Source organism: Panthera uncia (genome assembly GCF_023721935.1).
Source record: "Panthera uncia isolate 11264 chromosome C1 unlocalized genomic scaffold, Puncia_PCG_1.0 HiC_scaffold_3, whole genome shotgun sequence".
In the NCBI taxonomy this organism is placed as follows: Eukaryota; Metazoa; Chordata; class Mammalia; order Carnivora; family Felidae; genus Panthera; species Panthera uncia.
In genome coordinates this window covers 62,004,677-62,026,259 of record NW_026057584.1, presented here as the reverse complement: position 1 = coordinate 62,026,259, position 21,583 = coordinate 62,004,677, and the positions used below count along the sequence as shown (strand labels likewise).

The 21,583-nt window shown below is 32.2% G+C and overlaps 1 protein-coding gene across 3 annotated transcripts in view; it reads left to right on the top strand.

The window, feature by feature from the left end:
• UBR3 (ubiquitin protein ligase E3 component n-recognin 3) overlaps positions 1–21,583 on the top strand; it is a 246,149-nt gene that overhangs the window by 161,528 nt on the left and 63,038 nt on the right. For all 3 annotated transcript variants that reach the window (XM_049616028.1, XM_049616027.1, XM_049616026.1), the window contains 3 exons: positions 1,361–1,497; positions 7,566–7,651; positions 18,746–18,851. In XM_049616028.1, coding sequence (XP_049471985.1) covers positions 1,361–1,497; positions 7,566–7,651; positions 18,746–18,851 — 329 coding nt within the window. The remainder of the gene's footprint in view (positions 1–1,360; positions 1,498–7,565; positions 7,652–18,745; positions 18,852–21,583) is intronic.

Sequence of the window (21,583 nt, the reverse complement as noted above, 5' to 3'; positions counted from 1 at the left end):
TTTAAACATTTAATAGAAATTGCTTTTAGATGTTTTTCTCTTCTGTTTGTGGTTGCTACAAACAAAAATGAGAATAATGGAACAAATTCTTACCAAAGACTATACTTTTTCCCTCATCTAAATTGTTATAGTTTTAATATACATCTTCCAGATCATGAAATTCTATAAGCTTAGATATGGTTAGATTCTTTTAAGATGTTGAAATCTTAAACCAAACAAACAAATAAATTACATATATATGTATCTTGTAATGTGAAGCATAGTCTAACCACTTTAAAATATGTCTGTTAGGTATATTAGGATTAAGATGACATGTGTACACATACACACTTTTTATGTGTATAGTTATAGATTTACATACATTGTGTGTGTGTTAGATAAAATATCATACACTTGATTGAACCATTCACAAGCCAGTCTGTTTTACTGTGGGATTTGGTGTAAGTGAACCCATCTTTTATCCCATTCAGTAGGATTTTTTAGTTTTATTTTTTAAATTATTTTTTTAAACATTTATTATCGAGAGACAGAGAGAGACAGAGCGTGAGCAGGAGAGGGCCAGAGAGAGAGGGAGACACAGAATCTGAAGCAAGTTCCAGGCTCTGAGCTGTCAGGACAGAGCCGGACACAGGGCTCAAACTCACAAACGGTGAGATCATGACCTGAGCCGAAGCCGGACGCTCAACCGACTGAGCCACCCAGGCGCTCCAGGATTTTTTAATTTGATTTAAATACTTAAATATTTCACCTTTAATACAGGTTTATGATGTGGGTCTGAAAGAAGTCATAGCTGTGCCTAGTTTAAGCAGTAAATGTATGAAAACTATTAATATTTGACTTTTGGGACAGAAATTTATAGTTAAAAGCTACTCTGAAAGATTCATCTCTTGGCAGTTTCTTTTCTCAGTTGAAGACTATAATTTTAGAGTCTGTAGTTTTCTTCTTTTGTAAATCCAAATTTTTATGTGTTTAAAATATGCTTAAAGCAAGGGACATCAATATTAGTGTTTGAGAAATGAACTTAAATGAAAATCAGGTTGTTTATAAACATGAAAACTGTTCCAAAATATTATTTTAATGACATGTACTCATTTGTTTAGCATATAGGTTTGTATGGTTAGTTGATGGTTAGATTATAGGTGAACCAATCACAATATAGAATTAGGATAAGATAAGAGAAAATATTTCTTAATCTATTTTATCTTTGTACAGTAAATATATTTATGGTAGAAAGTTAATGTACATTTGTTTTAACTTTTTAACTTTAATTTCCTAGTGTATTCATATGATAAACCTTGTAGACTATATTAGAGAAAGTGAATATGAATAAACTTTATATATATGTTTCCTTTTTTTGCAGTCAGAAACCAACTTAAGTAAAGAAATGGAATCTGTTATGAAAGATATCAAAAATACCACTCAGAAAAAATATAGAGACTATAGCAAGACGCCAGGCTCACCAGACAATGATTTTCTCTTTATGTATTCTGTTGCTAGGTAGGTATACATGTTATGTACTTCAATATTTACCTATTATTGGTAGTTGGTTTTTTGGTTTGTTTACTGTCATCCATATTTATTTGAAGAAAGGATATGTATTTTTTATGTTGGTTAAAATTATGGCTAGTTTTAGAAATTCCTCAAAGGATCATAAAAATGCAGGTTTCCTTCGTTTTCTGAAGAGTTTTTATTTTAATGAAATATTGGGTGAAATGTTCTTATATATTATAGGATATGTGGGAACAAGTATATTGTTAACATTTTGGGACAGTCTACCTCAAAGCATGTGAGTATTATATATGAAGGATGTTGTTAAGAAATCACTGTTCAAGTCCTATCAAGAAGTGATAATACTGTAAACAAAAACATTGTAATATATTAAACACTTTTAATTTGTTTTTAATTCATAAGTAAGAAGAACTTATTTTCTTTGTTTTCAGCTAGTAAAAGATCTAGTAATATCCTAGAAGACTGTAGGTGGTTAGAAAATCAGATAAAGGAGCCAAAGCAAGAGATCAGGCATGCTCTAAGCCTCTATTAGTAGCTAGCAGGGGGCTCAAGAAAATAGAGGCAAATACTTCTCATCTTTCAAATTAGGTAGGATTAGTCTAATTGACTGAGTAGGTGTTCAGTACCTAAGAAATAATTCCAAATAGGAATTTTAGAAAACTTAATTGAATGAAAATGGAGAACCATAAAAGAAGTAAATAGAAAAGAAGCAGGCACGGTTAGGAACTTGTAAACACATTCTGCCAGAACTGATGTTGTAGACCCCTGGATATCCTTAGAAGCATACTTCATATTTCATCCCAAGTAGTGTTATAATAGGCAACATTTAGAGAGATAACGTAACTTGAATGTCATGCAGCAAAATTAGGGGCATGTAGGACTAGAATTCAGATCTGAGTCAAGGTCTATCGTTCTTTCAATTACTGTCTTCCTTTTTCCTCCCCCGTGTTCACATTTTATAGGTCATATGTGCATGTGGTTCATCAGGGCCATTCTGTCTGCCCTGTTCCTGGAGCAGAGGGTAGTAAGAGTAAATGAACAATATGTAGTCTTTAGAACCTAGGAAAAAAGGAACCAGACTTAAGGAAATTGCAAGCAGGTTAGAGCTCAAGATAAGGAGACATTAGTCTTTCATTTAAGAATGCAGATGCTGGACATAAATTGATGTAAAAGGATCTAATGGCTTGGGAAGTAATTTTCTAGTCTGTACATTCCTAGACTATTGTTGTCATTTATCCAGAATACTTCGGGAGAACATATAACAGTTAATTCAACATTTTGTGTTTGGACAGTTACCAACTGCATACTTGCAATAAAATACACTTTATGTGAAAACTAAATTGAATATGATTTAATTTTGCTAAGGTTTCAAGGTTTTAAAAAACTTACATACAATATTGTAGTAGTAACGGTGTAGAAGACTGAGATGAATATAGACCCACCCAGTTATGCTATGTGTATGTGTGTGTGTATATATGTGTGTATGTTTATATATATGTTATATATGTGTGTGTATGTATATATACATTTGTGTGTAAATACTATGTTTATGTTGCTTATTTATGCCTTTCATTTTCTTAGGATTGACCTCGTAAGAAAATTCTGGTTGAATAGGAATGATCTGTCCGTGGAATTTTTCTACAGTATGATAAATCAAATAACTTGATTTAAATTTAGTTTAGTGGAAATTTTAGATTCTTATTTCTTGAATATATAAATTCCTATTTTCTTAAATATAAAATAACTTATAAAGCTTGTCATTTTAATAGTAGACTTTATAGGATACCCAGCATATTTTGGGTTTTCTTTTAAGGGAAACCCAATTTGGTTAAAATTGTCCAGGCCATTGTAAAGTTCTCACAGTGAGATTACATGCCTTTTCTAAGTTTTGCTTAGTCATTAAAAAGAAAACAAACAGAAACCAAATTAATTTAAAAAATTAACAAAAACACAAGTTGAAGGAAAAAAGTATATTGTAAGTTTTGTGTCTTAATGTAATTTTCTCAAAGTATGAAACCAGGTCTTTATAAATAACTTATGCCTAGCATATAACCTTATTTCATAAATACATATGATTATAGATTATGATTATTTTCATGCCTAAAATGTAGGCATTAAAATGTTTAGCAATATTTAAAATGTTTAAATGTTTAAGTATTTAGAAATAAACTTACTTGAATTACTTAACTTTTAAATTAAATATTGTGATTCTTAAATATATAATTCATTAGAATGTGCACATTTATTTGTATTTGACATTAGTAATTTAAATGGACTGCAACCCTATTTCCCAGAGCTGAATTTCTTCCCACTGAATGAGTAATTTAGTTTGCTCTTTAGGGAACTTAAATTTTTTGATGTTTAGGAACAAAATACATCCAGTGGTAAAGTAGCCTATAAAACTGTGGATTTTAATTGTTTTAGAGATTTTTTTTTTTGTAAGGCAATACATTATTTCTTTGTTTTTCATTTTATTTGCATTGTAAAGCAGCCTTGGAGGATTTTTTTGAGGGCAGTAGAGAAGAAATTGTTGGAATAATATCTTTCTGTTACATTAAAATTAATCAGAATTACTATATTCAAGTTTTATTGTATTTCCAAAAAATGGTCTGTTGCAAATGTCAGTCATTCAGATGGATTATGGAAAGTTAATTTGGGGAAGAAAGCTTTCTTCACTTAAATACCAATTCATTATTTCTTTATTGAAACAATAAATGACACTAATTTTAGTATTAGATTTTTCTAAGGATTTTGGACTCAAGTTACACATAGCCTAGAAGTATTGGTGAGTAGCATTTAGCCTGTATATATATAGCAAGAAACACGGAAATGGAAAGATGAAACATGAGTAGCTGAGATGTAGATGGAGAGACATCTTTAAGTCACAGTGGGCAAACTGCTCCATAGAGTGAGTGCACCTTGCTTTACACATTAGTTGCATAATTTTAAACTTTATCAATGAATTATGTTCAAAATAAAAGGAATGCTTGCTAAAATACCATATTATCCATTTTAAAACCAAAATTTATTTGATAATAACCCCCCCCCTTTTTTTTTGTTTCACTGCTGGATTTAAGGAAATAGAAGGAAGGGTCAGCAAAAGAAAGAGAATAAACTACAGGGATAAGAGACTCTTATCATTGGTTATATACCAAAACAAAGAGGTTGCCAGTTCCCAAGGTGTTTTTGAGCATTTTGCTGTGTACCATCAGGGATTTAGAAGCTTTATCTGAAATGATCCCTGCTCTCCAGGAATTTACAATGTGGTTGGAGAGACAGAATGAATATATATCAATCTGTATAAAACAATACAGTTTGTTTAAAAAATATCATATTGAAAAAGTGCTGTAGAACTTGAGAAGGGAAGATGAACAAATTGAAATATAAAGTATATGGAAATGCTTCTTTCCTGTCCCAAGAAAAAGGAATTAGTTCTCCCTGACTCCTGAAGGAGGTAGAGCTTGAGCTGAGTCTTGTATAATATAAGCTATGGTATGGATGAAGATATTTTTTTCTCTGAGAAATTGAGTCACTTGTTCAACCAGTAAGGGGTAGGCTCAGGCCTTGAACCCACACTATACCAGTGTGTGTTTGAGTGTCTGTGTGTGTATGTGTATACACGCATTTGTTTTTCAAATTATTGCTTTAAAAATTGAAATTAGTGCCAAAGGAGGGTGGAGGAGGATGGAAGTTTGGAAAGCAGACCTTGGTCATGCAAAAAGAAGCTGGAGCATAGTTGGAGTTTTTATGTGGTATATGTAGGTGGACACCAAGGTAGGCTTGAAGCAATCTTTCTCATTATTGTTTCAGATACAGAGATATTTTAATTCATTTTTTTCTTTCCAAACTAATGGATGTGTGTTAGAAATATAGAAAGTAGAATCTACTTTTCTCTGAGAACAATCTTTATGTCATCCATTCAGGAGGGCAGAAACAGAGTATCGTGTTGGGATTTTCAACAGTGAGGGAAAATCAAACATGGGGCACATGACATGTTTGTATGTTCTTTTCTCTAACAAGTGTTAAATTAAAGGACCAGTTTTGATGTAAATGAAATAAGGAAAAGCTGAGGGTTAGGGTCTCTTACATATTGATTTTTAAAGTCCTAGATTATTACATGATACTAATGTTTTGGGTAGGTGGGGCTGTGTGTGTGTGTGTGTGTGTGTGTGTGTGTGTGTGTGGCTTTTTTTTTTTTTTTTTAAATGTCAGAGGAATGTTGTTCAGGAGATTTTCCAACCATAATCCGAAATGATTAATTACATTTAGTAGTTTTCTTTCAAGTAGTCTTTAAAATCAACTTCCTGGTAACATGTTTCTCATCCTTTAAAGTATTTTATTTGATGATTGAATTCTGTTCTTTTATTTATATTTTAATGAATATTTTTGCAAACTGTGCTGAAATAAAAGTTGACATTCTGGTTCTGACATTCGTTTGTAAGAATTGATCATGTTTCTGGTTAGCTCTTTTAAAAGTACAATCTAGGAAATCTTAGTTTTTATAAGAGAATATAGCCATTAATTTTTTTCTACAGATTAGGCAACAGAAGATTTGTGAAAACAAAATATATTGATCTCATTTATATTCCCTTGATGAAGGAACACATGCTGGTCTCCGCTCGCTTTCTGTCCACTAATATGAAATCCTTGTCCCTGCTTCCTTGCTGGTAGGTTTTTAGAAGTTCAGTGAGCAATGCAAATCGCCTGAAGGGTGGAAAATTCCCTTGTCACACAGATGCCCTTATCAGCAGCAACCAGATGGAGCTCTGAGCAGGAACATTATCAATGTTAAATTGCTTTTCCCCCACCCCAGTAGAGAGGATTAAAGCATTCCTTTAGAAATGGGTGGCAAATGTACAGACTTAGGAATATGAATTTAACAGTTTGCATTTATATGTACATATATGAAAATAATGTTTCACAACATTCTGTCTTTAAAATACAACCCAAACCAGTTCAAACTGTTTTGTTTTAAGTAAAATAGGATAATACTCTTCCTTGAATTCATTTACAGAGTAAGCTTGAAATTTTACCTTTTTTTTTTTTTTTTTTTTTTTTTGAGATGGGGATATCTCACTATTAGTGTCAAAATGCATATCTTGGATATAAATTTATTCAATTTTAGTTGTGACAAATAAAGGTGTGTTTAAGTTTATTAATACTGTTGAAGTAAAAATACACACATTTTATCACTCAGATTTTCATTTATTATTCTGGCAAAATTCACTGGCTATTTTATTTTCTTGTTTTTGAGTAAACAATTTGATTTTTGAAATGTCAGTTTAACTATTATTATTCTGTAAGCTAATAATTGCTAAATATATAATAATTGCAGATCTATATGAACATTATCAATGTTTAGCAGTGTCAGTAGTTATACAATGTACTTTATAAAACTGTGATTTTAGAAGTCCATAGAAGAGACTGTTGTTAATTATATGTGTTGTTCATAGCCACTTTGATGTTAGTGATTTTAATACTGAATTCTAGATACTATCTAAGCTCCAGTGAGTGATAACCGTTTCTCCGATAGAAAAGTTGGTATGCCCTTGTGTTTTATATGACAGTAACCACCTATTCAGTGGCTGACAGTTGGGTACAAACTCCTTCATCACATTCATGTGCAGGTTTATGAAATGTGTTGCTGTTGTTTTCCTTAAGGCCTAGTTTTTAGTATTTGCCAACATTTGGGATTTTGCCGCAATTACATCGTGATGTGTGCAGTTTTGCAGGTTATAAATATGAACATATAAATAAAGATAGATAAACTCTTTCTTTCTTTCTTTCTTTCTTTCTTTCTTTCTTTCTTTCTTTCTTTCTTTCTTTCTTCTTTTAATTTTCATTTGCTACTCAGATATATCTTGTTGTGGCATTCAGGTAGCCAGGGTCCAGAACTACAGATCCCTTTTTATTTATAAATATCAGATAAACTATTCTTTGGCAAATAATAAAGTTGAAGAACTTCATTATTTAGGTTGATTCAGACATATCAATAAAACAAATTAAAAAGTATTGCTTCAGCCTAATTGAGTTCCTTTTTAATGCTTTACTTACAGAACCAATTTGGAACTTGAATTAATTCATCGGGGAGGCAATTTGTGTTCAGGTGGTGCAAGCACAGCTGGCAAAAGGTCTTGTTTAAGTAAGTAGTAAACAGTGCTAAATTTAAAAACATTTTTATTTTAAAAACATTTTTAATTATGTCATTTCTGAAAAGTCTCTGCAGGCAAAGTGGTCTTTTGATGTATTTTCACATTCTTTTTATGTTCCATATAATCGGTTTTAATGGTGATTATATGCTTTAAATGGTTTATCTTGTACTTTAAAGAATCATATGAATATTTATCTCTTCCTATACTATGAATACTTAGTAAATAAATGCCATACCAATAGATCAGATTTACAGGGGCTCAAAAATAAAACAATGTCTCAGCTATAAAAAATTGTCTTCAAACAAATTGTTTTAAAGAAGTTTTACATTGTCTGGATTTAAGAAAATCTTTTTACAAGTTAATTTGTGTTGCCTACAGATTTCTGTCATACACAGTGCTGCTGTTAATGAAGGCATTTGCACTCTATTTTGATGTGGACATTACACTATATAAAATTGTGGATGCTTGCTTTTATTTATGAATATACTTTATGTTATGAAATGAGCATGATTTTTCATTACTTTTTGTAAGGGTAAATTTGAGAGAAGTGTCATTTCATACTTAAAGTACATTTTTCATGAGTATGGTTTTGATGCTATCACTATTTAGTCAGAGAATTAATGTGAATAATAGGAGTAATGTTACTGAATGTCATGTACAGCCAATTATTCTTTCCCAATCACTGAAGTTAAAATGTTACCTAATGTCATCAGCACAGGAAATAAAAATTGTTTAAAATATATAATGTATTCTTTGAAAAATGAATGTGTTTTCTTAAATGCTAAAAATATTAGTAGTTTATTAAAAATTATCAACACATAGGTTTCAAAAATATATGCATGTTATTGTAAAAAATATACATATATGTGATTTTGGTATGATTTCAAAGGACTGATCAAAAACATCTTGAAAATTTTAACATAAAGGTACAAATTTATGTGAAATTTCAACTGAGTTACTTTTAAAATTCTTACTAGTTGTATTAGATTTTGATGTTTTGGGTTATCACTTGATTCCTAGAAAGGTAAGATTTTGGAAGTTATTTGTTACTGAATAGTATTTATTGACTTTTGTATGTATTTAAACCCTACTGTACCAGGTGATTTAGTATTCTGTTTTAAAGGAGAAGTTGTTGATACATAAGAGTTTTAGTTTCTGGACTGTTTGAATTAGCAAAAACTATAAGTTCACTTATTCAAATTATTTTTTCTTATTAATTTATTCTTAAATGATGTTTGGCATCAATAGTGTTCCAGAAACTGTCATATTAGAAAGTATTTAGTAAAGGAATTTCAGTTTTATGTTCAAAAGCTCTACTTCATTTTTCCCCCTCTGAGGCACTTAAATTTATCCAGAGACTTGTAAATAATGAATTTATTCAGAACCTTAAAACTAGTAGTAAAATTCTAGCAGCATCCACTTCAGTTATCATCCTTAATTTTAGTTTAAATTATTAAATTGATAGTTACCTCCACTTTCTTTTTATTTTCCCCTTTAATGAATAAGAGATTATAATGTGCCAATAAAGAAAAGGTCATGAGCATCCTAAATAAAAAATCAATACTATTTTTGGTTTTTCTTTTTTTTCTTCTGATTTATGTTAGTCCTTCATTCCCCCAGCTTTCTTGAAGTATGATTGACAAATTATATTGTATACAATTCTATATATTAAGGTTGTACAACATGATGGTTTTTATTTTTACTTGCCATATGATTTATTATTGTTCAGTTGCTTATGCATTATTTATCCTAATGTAGAATATATTTTATGTTGTATAAAATCCCACTGTTTTGCAAATGTTATTTACACAAGCTTAACTCAAACTCAAACTTAAGATGATGATGTGTCTTAGGACCTTAGATCAAATATTTCATTTTTTCATTTTCCAGTAGAATGTTAATAGTATTATTAAACAAAAATTCCGTCTTTTCTTTAGAGACTCCTTTTAAGTCAGTATTTTCTTATTTCCATTTATTGTTCTCTGTTAACTTTTTAAATATCACATTTTTAAAGTGTCTTTTTGATCCCGTAATATTTTGGGGAAAGAGTAAGAAAATACTTCACTAATTAAGCAAATGGTATGGAACTTACACTTTGGAATGGTGTTCCATTACAACTTCCTGATAAAATTGAAGATTAGTCAAGAAAAAAGTTAATATATTTCATCTGGAATACTTGTAAAATGCCTGATAGATAATTATGAACGGACACACACACACACAGGCAGGCAGGAGTTGAGGGGGGAAAAGATTGTTCTTTCCATAACAACAAAAGTATAAAATATTACTGGCTAAATTTATGTTGAGAAATAAAATTGTAGTGGAACAATGCCATTCAACACTTGCATATTCAACATTTTTAAGCATCGAGGTAAAATGGCCAGTACCCAATCATAATAAAAGTTCATTCCTACATATGTATCTGGGAAATTTTCCGAAGTAAAAAATGAGCAAAATTGATTAACAAAGCAGAGTACTATGGTGTTTTAATAATACCTCACATTTGTAGTTTTAAAGTTTATGAAGTACTTTCACATAAATTATTTAGTCTTTAGAATGACCATGTGAAATAGGTGTTATCTCTTTTTCATAGAAAAGGAAACTGAAGTTCAAAGTGATTGCCTTGCCAAGTCATACAGCTGGAAAATATCAGAGCTTGCACTTGAACCCACCTCTTCTGACTCTAAATTCAGTTATGTAAGACATATCCCTTGCCCTTAATTGTACCAAAGGGTACAGAACCTTTAAGAACTTTTACTCATGGGCTTAGTTAAGGACATCTTACTGAATACTGTTGCCTTGGAATCTTTCCAGGCTCTACCTGCTAACACTCCTATTATTTTGTCTCCTGTTTTCTTTTGTAAACCTTTCACTGTGATTCCTGTTTTTGTTTGGGGCCACTGCTTCAGATATTTTCTCAAGTCCTGATTCCTTCTTCTTTGAATACCAGCTGGTTTTCCTTTTATTTTTCACCAGTTTGCTGGCTGGTTCCTTCTTACTCCTGGTATCTGCATCAGCTCCCACATACAGCTCTGCTCCTGATTTCTGGATCAGAGTTCTGGACCTCCTGTTTATCAACTGGAAGGTCAGGCATTGAGAACCTTGTATTCAGCAGATAAGACTGTCTAGATAATTAATTATAAGATAGAAAGTGTTCAATTCTATTTTTTTTTAATTTTAATTTTAATTTTTAAAAAAAATTTTTAACGTCTATTTATTTTTGAGACAGAGAGAGACAGAGCATGAATGGGAGAGTGTCAGAGAGAGAGAGGGAGACACAGAATCTGAAACAGGCTCCAGGCTCTGAGCTGTCAGCACGGAGCCCGACACGGGGCTCGAACTCACGGACCGCGAGATCATGACCTGAGCCGAAGTCGGATTCTTAACCGACTGAGCCACCCAGGCGCCCCAGAAAGTGTTCGGTTCTAAAGAGGGACATGGATAAAGTTCTAGGGAATTTGGAGGTTTGGGATCATACCTAGATGATAAATCAATGAAGCTTTTGGTAGACGTGGCATTTGAACAAGACTGTAAAAGATGAGTGAATTTAGGATTTTTGTTGGAAATTGGTATATATGCTGATAAGTACCACCAGTTTCATTAGCAGCAGATGTAGGACAAAGCAGATGCAAAAATTGAAGGCATAACTTTTAATTAAGAATAATGTTTTATTAAAATTGGTTAATTTCTTCATTCAAGTGATTCAAAAGTACATACAGAGCTCAGAGTCCAGTGAGGTTCACAGGATTTCAACACTTTTTTGCCATGATAATCTTAGTGTATTTCTTAGGTAGAAATTGTTGAAACCACTGGCTGGGCTAGGAGTAAAGGGAGGAGGTGTCAGTTGGTAAATTATTAATATTTTGGATAGCTTTTAAAAATATTTATCTTTAGGTAAACAACATCTTTCCATATCTTTGGGTCTGAGACTTTATATTACTGTCATTTAAGAAGCCACAGTTTATATTAAAAATTAAACTGTAGTGAAGTGAAATTATGGCAAACCCTTGCTTTGACATTTTCACTGGGGAGTCTAACTTAATTTTGATATATGATCTCATCAAGAAATGATGCATATGGTGAATAACTGCCCCTGTGTTTGTTATTCATAGAAAGCAATCCAGCTTAAATGTGTGCAGGCAACTTGAAATAATTCTAATTGCTCAAAGAATGAATTAGGAAGAATGATTTAATGTTAATTTCATCTTACAGTAAGACTACACAAAGATATTGTTGGTTAAGATTACAAAATTCCTCTTAAGTAGTCTGACCTCATTCTTTAACAGTGGTAAAATTCTGATATCTATAGCTTATTAAGGTCTATTCTTAGACTTAAAAATTATGAATTCTACAAATAGATTGAATCACAACTCTTGTTCTATTCTTTCTGTTATTCCATAACAAGAGGAAAATTTGGCTACCAAATCATAACAGTCAAAATGTATAAATTAATATAGAAATGTGAAAATTGCCTCCTGATTCTATTCTTTATGAATAAAATAGGCAGATGATTTGGGAACAAGCTGTTTTACCTCATGAATTCTTTTTGTTCATAGTACCCAACCAGAAGATTGTTGTAAGAACTCAATACATAAGTCCTTTAATTTTTTTAAAGGACTTAACAGATGTTCTGTTGACCTGGAGATGAGAAGATCAGAATAGGATTTATTCCCAAAGGTTGATATAGTTTATCTATTGGGAACAAAATACATTGTTGGTCTGGGGAGACCTGGATTAGAGGGATAAGAGTGGGGCTTGAGAATCAGAGCTAAGAGGAGTGGCTTTTTTCTTTAAGGTCTTTCTGAAGGTTCTGTGCTTTGTGGCAGCGTAGTCAGGCCTTACTGCATTTATGATTTGTGTATTCCAATTTGTGTATTCCAGGAACTAGGTACCACAGATAATAATGTCCACTATCAGGGCTTAGGAGCCCTGAGACCTTGTTAGGCTTAGGGCAGGGCAGCTTCTTTCTTCTGCAGCATGATTAGAACCCCTGCCCCTCAGTTTTAAATGAGGTGTTCAAATTAGACCGGGATTCATGGAGCACATCCTTTTTGGTAAGAGGAAATTGAGAGTCCTAAGAACCGGCTTTTTTTCTTTACCTTTCCTATGATTACCTACGTTTGGAAGCACATTGGTGCCTCTCCCCATATTGTTCCAAGCAATGATGTAAATGTGAAGGGGGAAGCTGCTAGTCATCTAAACCTTAAAAGTAGAAGGAAAACAGTTTGATGAAATTAATACTAATGTTGTGATACTTGAGGTGACCGGCCAAAGAATGATGGTGTAGTGTGCCCTGGAGTGGAGACATAGGAACTCCAGGAGGCAGTAGAGGAACACACAGCATGGAAAGCAGGGGGGTACTAAAGATAGCTTTTTTCCTCTGCATTTTTCCAGACTCATATGGTAGAATAAAACCTCCCCTAAGTAAGCAAAGCTCTGCTACTTTACCCCCAAATTTCCATGTGCCTTTATAGGATATAGTGCTGGAAGGAGCACTGGATTCAAGTTAGAAGATCCGGATTCTAGTCCTGTTTGTTATCTTTTGTACTCTAGGAAAGTCACCTGATTTTTTACCTTATTGTGGAAATGGAGATGATGATAGCTGTGCTAACATATCTGTCACAGTTAATTTAAGGATCAGATGGTAATAGATGAGACTGAAAGTATATATATACATGCTATGTATATATACATATACACTAAAATAGAGTTTATATATAAAACTGAAGTCTATATATAAAAAGTTATTATTATTATTACTTTTTTTCTTAACCCTCTAAAATTCCTACCATGACTGCCACTCTATTCCCTGCCCTGCCTTGCCTGGAGTGGTGGGGAGTGGGATGGGGAAAGATGAGTCAGTTCCTGTCACCCATGGCATGAATCTCCTGTTTCTTGGGAATCAGAGCTGCAAATCTTCCCTTCTTAGAGTTGTACCCAGACTTCATTTGAGCAGCCATCTCCCATCTTTCTATGGCTAATTTCTCAGGGGTGTGTAGAGGAGCCAGGATTAGCTGATTCAGCTATGAGAGGAATTTACCCACACCTATTACATTCACCTTGGATAAATTGGTCAGAATCATTTCTTCACTTTGATTGGTCAGTTACAGAGAAATTGGGATTTTTTTTTCCTTATGTAATTCAGAGAGTCATTTGACTAATTGAGATTTTTTTTCATTGACAATTATTTCATCAGTGATAACTGCACTGGTACTACTAAAATCTTGAATGATCCAAAATGTAGACCCAGATAAGTTTACCTTAGGTAAATTTTAACAGTGGTACAATTTAAAATGGAACCAATTTATAAAAGTCTTTAGGACAACTCTTTAGTACATATTTGTTTAATGACATGAACTCCACTAAGAAATAATCTACCAGTTTTAGATTACTAGTTACTTTAATATTGATAAAGATAGAAGGGATTGTTAAAGCTTACCTTTTTGTTCCAGCTGAGAGCTCTTATAATTAAATCATAGGGTGTGTGTGTGTGTGTGTGTGTGTGTGTGTGTGTTAAGGACAAACCAGTTTTTCAGGGTGTTTTCTGCTTTGGTGAGGACATGTCTGTATTGTGATTAAGCACGTTATAATACTTTAGACTTGTCACAATTACAAAGAATTTGGTTAGGTATTGGAGAAAATAGAATTTTTTCTCCCAGGTGAGTTGTCAGAGTAACCAACATAGGGAAGAAGATGGTGGGAGCAAGTAGGTTAAGCATTGCGCTAGTAGTTAGAGTTGAAAGGTCAGTCTCTTTGGGGCAATAAAATTAGGACTGATTAATTGGCATACTTCTTGGTTACTGAGCCAGTGTGTCATTACAACAGGAAAGGAAAGTAAAAATCCTTCATGAATTTTATGCTTATATCATACTATGTTTTTTTGTATGATTGTTGATTTATTCACACAATATTCAGCATACTTAAACAAAATCCTATTATGTGACAAGCACTGTGCTAGCCTAAAAAGTACAGAGAAGAAAGGACACAGTTGTCTTTTTCCGAGCGCTCTCACCATTAATAGAGAAAAACATGAAAAATAATTACAGGACTATATAAAAGAGAAAATGGAGTTAACTCAAGGTATAGAGAATGTATAAAGCAGGGGATGATTACATTTGTCTCAGTTGTGGTATTAGAGAACATTTTACAGAGGAGCACTTGAACTTGCTCTTGAAAGAGAAATCGATTTGCCTGGAGCCCAAAAAGGTACTATTCTAGACTAAGAGAAGAGCTTGCAGAGACGGAATAAGACGATATGACACATTGGGGAATACTTGGAAAGGAAAGGGAGGAGAGAAGGTTAAATAAAAGATAGGGCTTAGCTCATGAAAGGCTTTCGATACCTATTCCTTCAGTGGTTCACCAACCAGTTATGAGATAATATGATAGACTTATTGTTTACAGGGATCAGGAGAGAGTGAAACAAAATGAACCTGAATGAGCACTCTGTTGAGTAATCCTTTTGTGAAATGATATAGCGGTGGAGTGAAGCAGAAGAGGATGGATCATAGGAGGCAGAACCAATAGGATTGGTAATCAGTTGGCTATGGAGGGCAAGGACATGGGATTTGACTCCCCAAGTTTTTGGTGTTTTATTTATTTTTATTTATTTTTTATTTATTTTTTTATGTTTGCAGGGGCAGTGATGTCATTCCCCCAAATAGGGATTATGAGAGGAACTGAACATTGCAGCCCAGACGAACATTGACCTATATAATCAGTTCATTTTTGGATATATTGATTTTGTGGTGCTCTTGAACATTGAAATGCTAGAGAAATTTGTGTATTGTCAACTTATAAGTAGACATGGAAGTTGAATTTGATGAAGTAGTATGTGCAGAATGAGAGGGAAAGGAAACTAAGAAGGGCTCCTTTTTCTTTTCTTATGGAGAAGGCTGTCTTTTAGGTTTAACAGAGGAAGAACACGTAAAAGTAACTGAGAAGGAACTGGGGGAGAACCAGAGATGAGTATTACCAAAAGTAGTACCAAAATAAATATTTTTTGTGGAGTGGTAGTTTTATGTGGAGACCTGATGTTTGTAATATTATGATTTCTAATTTTAGTTGTAATATTCTCAAGTTTATAAATATTAAATTTATTATTTATAATTTATTCTTGAAAACTATGTATGTATATACATGTATATAAGCACAGCTATCTACACTACAGATATATACTATTATTTATTTTTATTGCTATATACCAGGCCAGAAAGGTGGTATTATTCCCATTTTACAGATAATAAAACTAAGGTCTTTTGTCCAAGGACATGTGATCAGTACAGAGTTTGGATTCAAATCTAGGACTTCCTGGCTCCTATTAGACAGTGGTGCCTCCTATACATATGTTGAAATCATAGCACACATCTAAATAAATTTAATGATGTTTCTCATTTCCAAAACTCTTATAAATATAGGTCTAACTTTATAACTTTAAAACATGTCATTCCAAAAAAGACATTATCTATTCTTTTTGCTATTGTTATTCAAGATTTTAATAATATGATTTCTTGATAAAATTATTTTTCAGCTTTTAAAGTATCATACAAATAGTTGGTATTTAAAATGTTTTCCCACTGGGGTGCCTGGCTGGGTCAGTCAGAGGAAGATGTGACTCTTGATCTTGGGGTTGTGTGTTTGAGCCCCATATGGGGTCTAGAGATTACTTATTTTAACTTTAAGAAACGTTTTCCCATTATTTTTAGTTTTTAACTTTTTGATTATGATCATAATTTCTCTTTATCCTAAGTTTGCTACTGTCATTTGTGTTTTAGTGTAAGAGCTCATTTTGCTGATAAATGAGTTTATTCTTACTGATAGCCCTCAGACTAAATTTTGAAAACACACAATGAATAGTGAAAGGTATTGATTGTTATTTGACCAATTTTCTGTTTGCTACTGAAGTTACCTGCAGTTTCTAGCATTGTTTTTCAAAGGTAGATGTACCTCGTTAGATATTCTTCAGCTCTAGTTAAAATCAGTACCAAAGACTATTATTATATATTGTATTAATAGCTTTAGAAGATTCCTCAGGGTTACGATATCAGTTTTTCATAGGAATGGAAAGGGGTGTGTATGTGTTAGAAAAGGAGTTTTGTATTTTTCTTTTAATTGTAAGCCCCCAAGGAGAACTGTGTTAGAAATAACAAGGAAGCAGCAAATCTTGAATTCTTAGCTTTTCCAGTATTAGGGTGATCTGGCAGGGTTCTTCCTTTCTCTGGGCCAATTTCCTCATTGGTAGAAATGAGGGAATAGAAGAAAATGAAAATGTTTCCTTCAACATTTGTATTTCTTTAATTAATGGTAGAGGTTGGGAAAATACCTGGATTGCGACATTATTGCTGTGCCAGCCATGGTTTCAATGTAAAATAACTTAGTAAAATTGTAACGCTTATGCTTTTGATTAAATCAGATAAACTTTAAGATAATTGACTTTGATCTTGAAAGGAAATTTTAAAAAGAGCCCTTTGATTCAGTTAGCACTTATATAAAAAGATTGTAAAACCCACCACTTTGCAATTTGAGTTAATATTTTTCTGCTAGAGGAATTTAGGTGTTTTCTTAAATAAACACTTTTAGGTTTTAGACCCTTTTTAGATTATAAATTATGTACTTGGTAAAAACAATCTCTTATGTGTAATTGAAGTGAAATAAAATGACCAATATATCTTCATCATTTTATTTCTCTGCTAAAAACATCCCTGTTGTCAATGCTATTAGTGGAATAAAGTTACTGGAAAAATTGGAGATTTGGGAAACTTAACTGGTCTCAAAACTGGGGGTAACAATATTACCTACCTGGTAGAATTTTTGTGAAAGTAATTGAGTGGCATGTAATAAATACTCAGCTAATGTTGGCTATTAATAGGATGAAAAAATTTTAAGAGAGGATTTATACTATACATTGACCTATAGACAGGAGTGAAGCAGGTTAAGGTATTTATATTTTTCTGATTGTTATAGAGAGGTCAGATTGAAACTTAAAGGTATGTATAGAGTGTTAAGATTCAGTTCCCCACCTCCCATTTCCTCTTCATGCCCCACAGAGTGGAACATTTATTTTCATCTTACAGCTCTCCTATGTCTTACAAAAGCTTCCCAAGACAACTACTACTATTATTCCTATTACTACTGCACAGCCCCCCCATAAGAATTATATTGATGGATCTTAAATGAATCTAAAATCTAGTTGATTTCTAAGTCAGTTGCTCAGAGAAACAAAATCTTGTTCAGTTTTGATTGTTTTAATTTAGAGAATAAGTGGCAACAATATGCTTGTGTTATTTGGCTTTTCATCCTGTCTGGTTTTAAGAATTAGATTCAGTTATACGTCAAAAAAGTATTATCTGATTTTCTAAAAAATGACTTTTGATTTACATGTTTTTGAATATTTATGGCAGAATACTCTAACCCATTCCTTGTCATTTTTACCACCAAAAAAAAGGCCTTATATGAAAACAAAATTTCGGATTTTCTTCTGCATAATTTAAAATTTTTAAACCAAAGTTTGTTGAAAGCTAAGAATTATGGATTATTGTTATGGTTTAGATAGAAGAAATGAAAACAGCTGGATTGGTTCTGCTAAATAATATTATTATTTCAGTTTTTTTCTTCATGTTGAATCAAAAGATGATGAAGTCACAATTCAGTCTAATGAGGATTTGGGGAAAGATACTAAGTGAACAGAATTTCACCTAACTGATTTATGTGGGTGGAGTAGGACTCAGGGTAGGGTATCAAAGATAACACTAAGGAGGTGACCACAAGAGTAAGAAGTACAAGTTGTCAAGTCTGAAGCATAAGCCAAGAAAAAGTAGGTCTGTGATAGGAGATGAGGAAAACAAACCATTCCTGTATTAAGATTGAACATAAGGATAGTCCATATTCCAAAAGATACTATTTAGAGAGATATATGTCAGAGTTTACCTTAAAAGAGAGTATAAAATAGTCGGTACTTAAAGTTGGTGAATTATCATTATAAGGATGGGAAATATTTCCACACAAATTAGCTAGAAGTTTTGTTTGAATTTTGTTCTGAAAGAATTGTGTGAACTTTCTAATTACTTTTTCTTCAATTTATTTAGATCAACTGTTCCATGTATTAGCCTTGCACATGCGGCTTTATAGCATTGATTCTGAATATAATCCCTGGAGAAAGCTTACACAATTAGTAGAAGAGATGAATTCACAGTAAGTATTATCAAAAGATTAAAGTCAATTAAAACTGTTTTTGAAAAATAGTTAAGTATTAAAATAGGATTAAAATTCTCTATGAATATGTAAATTTTCCTTATTAAACATAGAAATATATTAAAAATAAACAATGGTTTATCATTATACACTCTAAAAATTGCATAAAAATTCACACCAAGTGAGAAAATCCTGTAAAGAATCCTGTTGATTTGTATGCAGTTAAAAAGTTCGAATGGAGGTACACAAAGGCTGATTGCCTGTCTTTTTATGTCAGAATTGATTATTGATTCAGATAACCTTAGTCTGATCCCTTTATTTATTGTAAAGTTTTCCATCAGCTTTCTACCCAGTGATTTTTGTAACCCCTGATGATTCTTGCCTAAATCTGGTATTTTATTAGGTGCCTCAAAATAGTGATCTTAAAAAACAAAACAAAAAAACTTCAATTCTGATTTATTAGCTAGGAATGTTTTTTTAATAAAGGGAAACTTTTCCATATCATATCAGCTATTTGGTTACCCTGAAATATAGTCTGGCAGGATGAATGCATGATTTTTCCCAGTTTATAAATTTTCAAAGATACGATTTGATGCCCTAGCAACTTCCAGTGGTGACCAATAAGTTGTGGCTAATTTGGTGATCTCATAATTTTTATATGTTTGATGTGTTCACTCCATTTCAGCCATTCTTCTTTTCATTCTTCTTTAATTTTTATTTTATTTTATTTTATTTTATTTTATTTTATTTTATTTTATCTTATTTTTATTAAAGTATAATTGGCATACCGTATCCTATTAGTTTTATGTGTACATCATAGAAATTTAGTATTTTTGTACATTACAAAATGATCTCCATGGTAAGTCTAGTTACCATCTGTCACCATACAGAGTTACTACAGTGTTATTGACTCTAGTCCCTATGCTGTACATTACATCCCGATGACTTATTTTATAACTGGAAGTTTGTATCTGTTAATCCCCTTCGCCAATTTCGCCCATCCCCAACTCCTCCCCATTCTGGTAACCACTAGTTTGTTTCCTGTATCTGAATCTGTTTCTCTTTTGTTTTGTCTGTTTTGTTTTTTAGATTCCACATATGAGTGAGATCATACAGTATTTGTCCTTCTGACTTAATTTCACTTAGTGTAATACCCTCTAGGTTCATCCATGTTGTCACAAATGGCATGATTTCATTCTTTTTTTATGGCTGAGTAATAGTACATTGTATGTATATATCACATCTTCTTTATCCATTCATCTATTGATGGATGCTTGGGTTGCTTCCATATCCTGGCTATTATAAATAATGCTGCACTGAACATAGAGGTGCATATATCTTTTCCCTAGTGTTGGTGAGAATGTGGAAAAAAGGAAACTCTCATACGTTGTTAGTGGGAATGTAAATTGGTGCAGCCACTATGGAGGTTCCTCAAAATTAAAAATATGATTCAGCAATTCTGCTTCTAGGCATTTATCCAAAGAAAGCAAAAACACCCAATTTGAAGAGATATATGTTGCTCCCTTTTAGGTTATTGAGAATCCCTTTAGGATGGCTGTTGGACTTCAACATGATCCAAGTAGTCTTTGATAATATCCTAGTTTTCTGGCACAATAACCTAGGCTTATTTTGTATATTTTACACTCTGTACCTGGAATCAGCCAATCCTCTGTGTAGTTCCTTTTAATGGGAAATGGTATTTAGAGATCACAATCTGGGTGGTTAAGGGGTATATATGACTATTATGTTATCACAAAATCTTACAGGCTCATAGGCCATTCCAGTGGACAGAGTTAGGGAGTCTTTTTTTTTTTTTTTTTTTTAGAAAAAGATTCTGAGTTCTTACTGGTATTTGTAATTCAAATGCAAGATTGAAGGGTATATTTTATTTCTTAACTTTTTTGTTATTTGCATCTTTTTTCTCTTATTCTGAAAATCTAGGTTCATAATGGTATTAACTTTATTACTACTTGCATAACCTATAGTATAATGATAATTATTAAAAAAAAAATCACTACTGACTATATGTTCTTTTGTCCTAGAATCTATACCACCAGGGATGTACAGGCAAAATACTGTTTTTAAACTCATTTGAAGTAAATTTTTTTCTTGTGTTGTTATGCCATCAACTTGATTTATAGTGAGACTCATTTGTTTCAGTTCTTTTTTTCCTCAGTGTTTAAAGATTGCCTTTTCCCCTTTGATTTATTTATTTTAATTTTATAAAACTTGTATTTTTCCAAAGGAAAAACTATGTGATAAAGTAAACTTGGAGACCTCTATCTTACATTCGTGCCCATTTGCATTTTTTGTGTGTGTGAACTCTGTTGCCTATTTCTAACAATTGAGTTGTTGGTTGTTTTCCTCTTCATTTTAAAAACATGTTTATGGATTTTGAATATTAGCCCTTTGTATTATAATTTGCAAATATGTTTCAGTAGATTGTCAATTTAGTTTTACTTTATGATTTTTTTTTGCCATCCAAAGTTTTTTTTTAATGTCATATTTATTAATCTTTTCAGTAATTCTGGAATTTGACTCATCCTGACTCAGGTCTTAACCCCACTCCCTTTTTTAAAACTCAGGTTTTCTTTTCCTGTTTCTTTTTTCTTAAATTGAGATATGATTGATATACAACATTATATTTCAGATGTAGTGAAACTAATTACAACATGATTTGATATTTGTATATATTGTGAAATGATCACCATAGTAAGTCTAGTTAACATCTG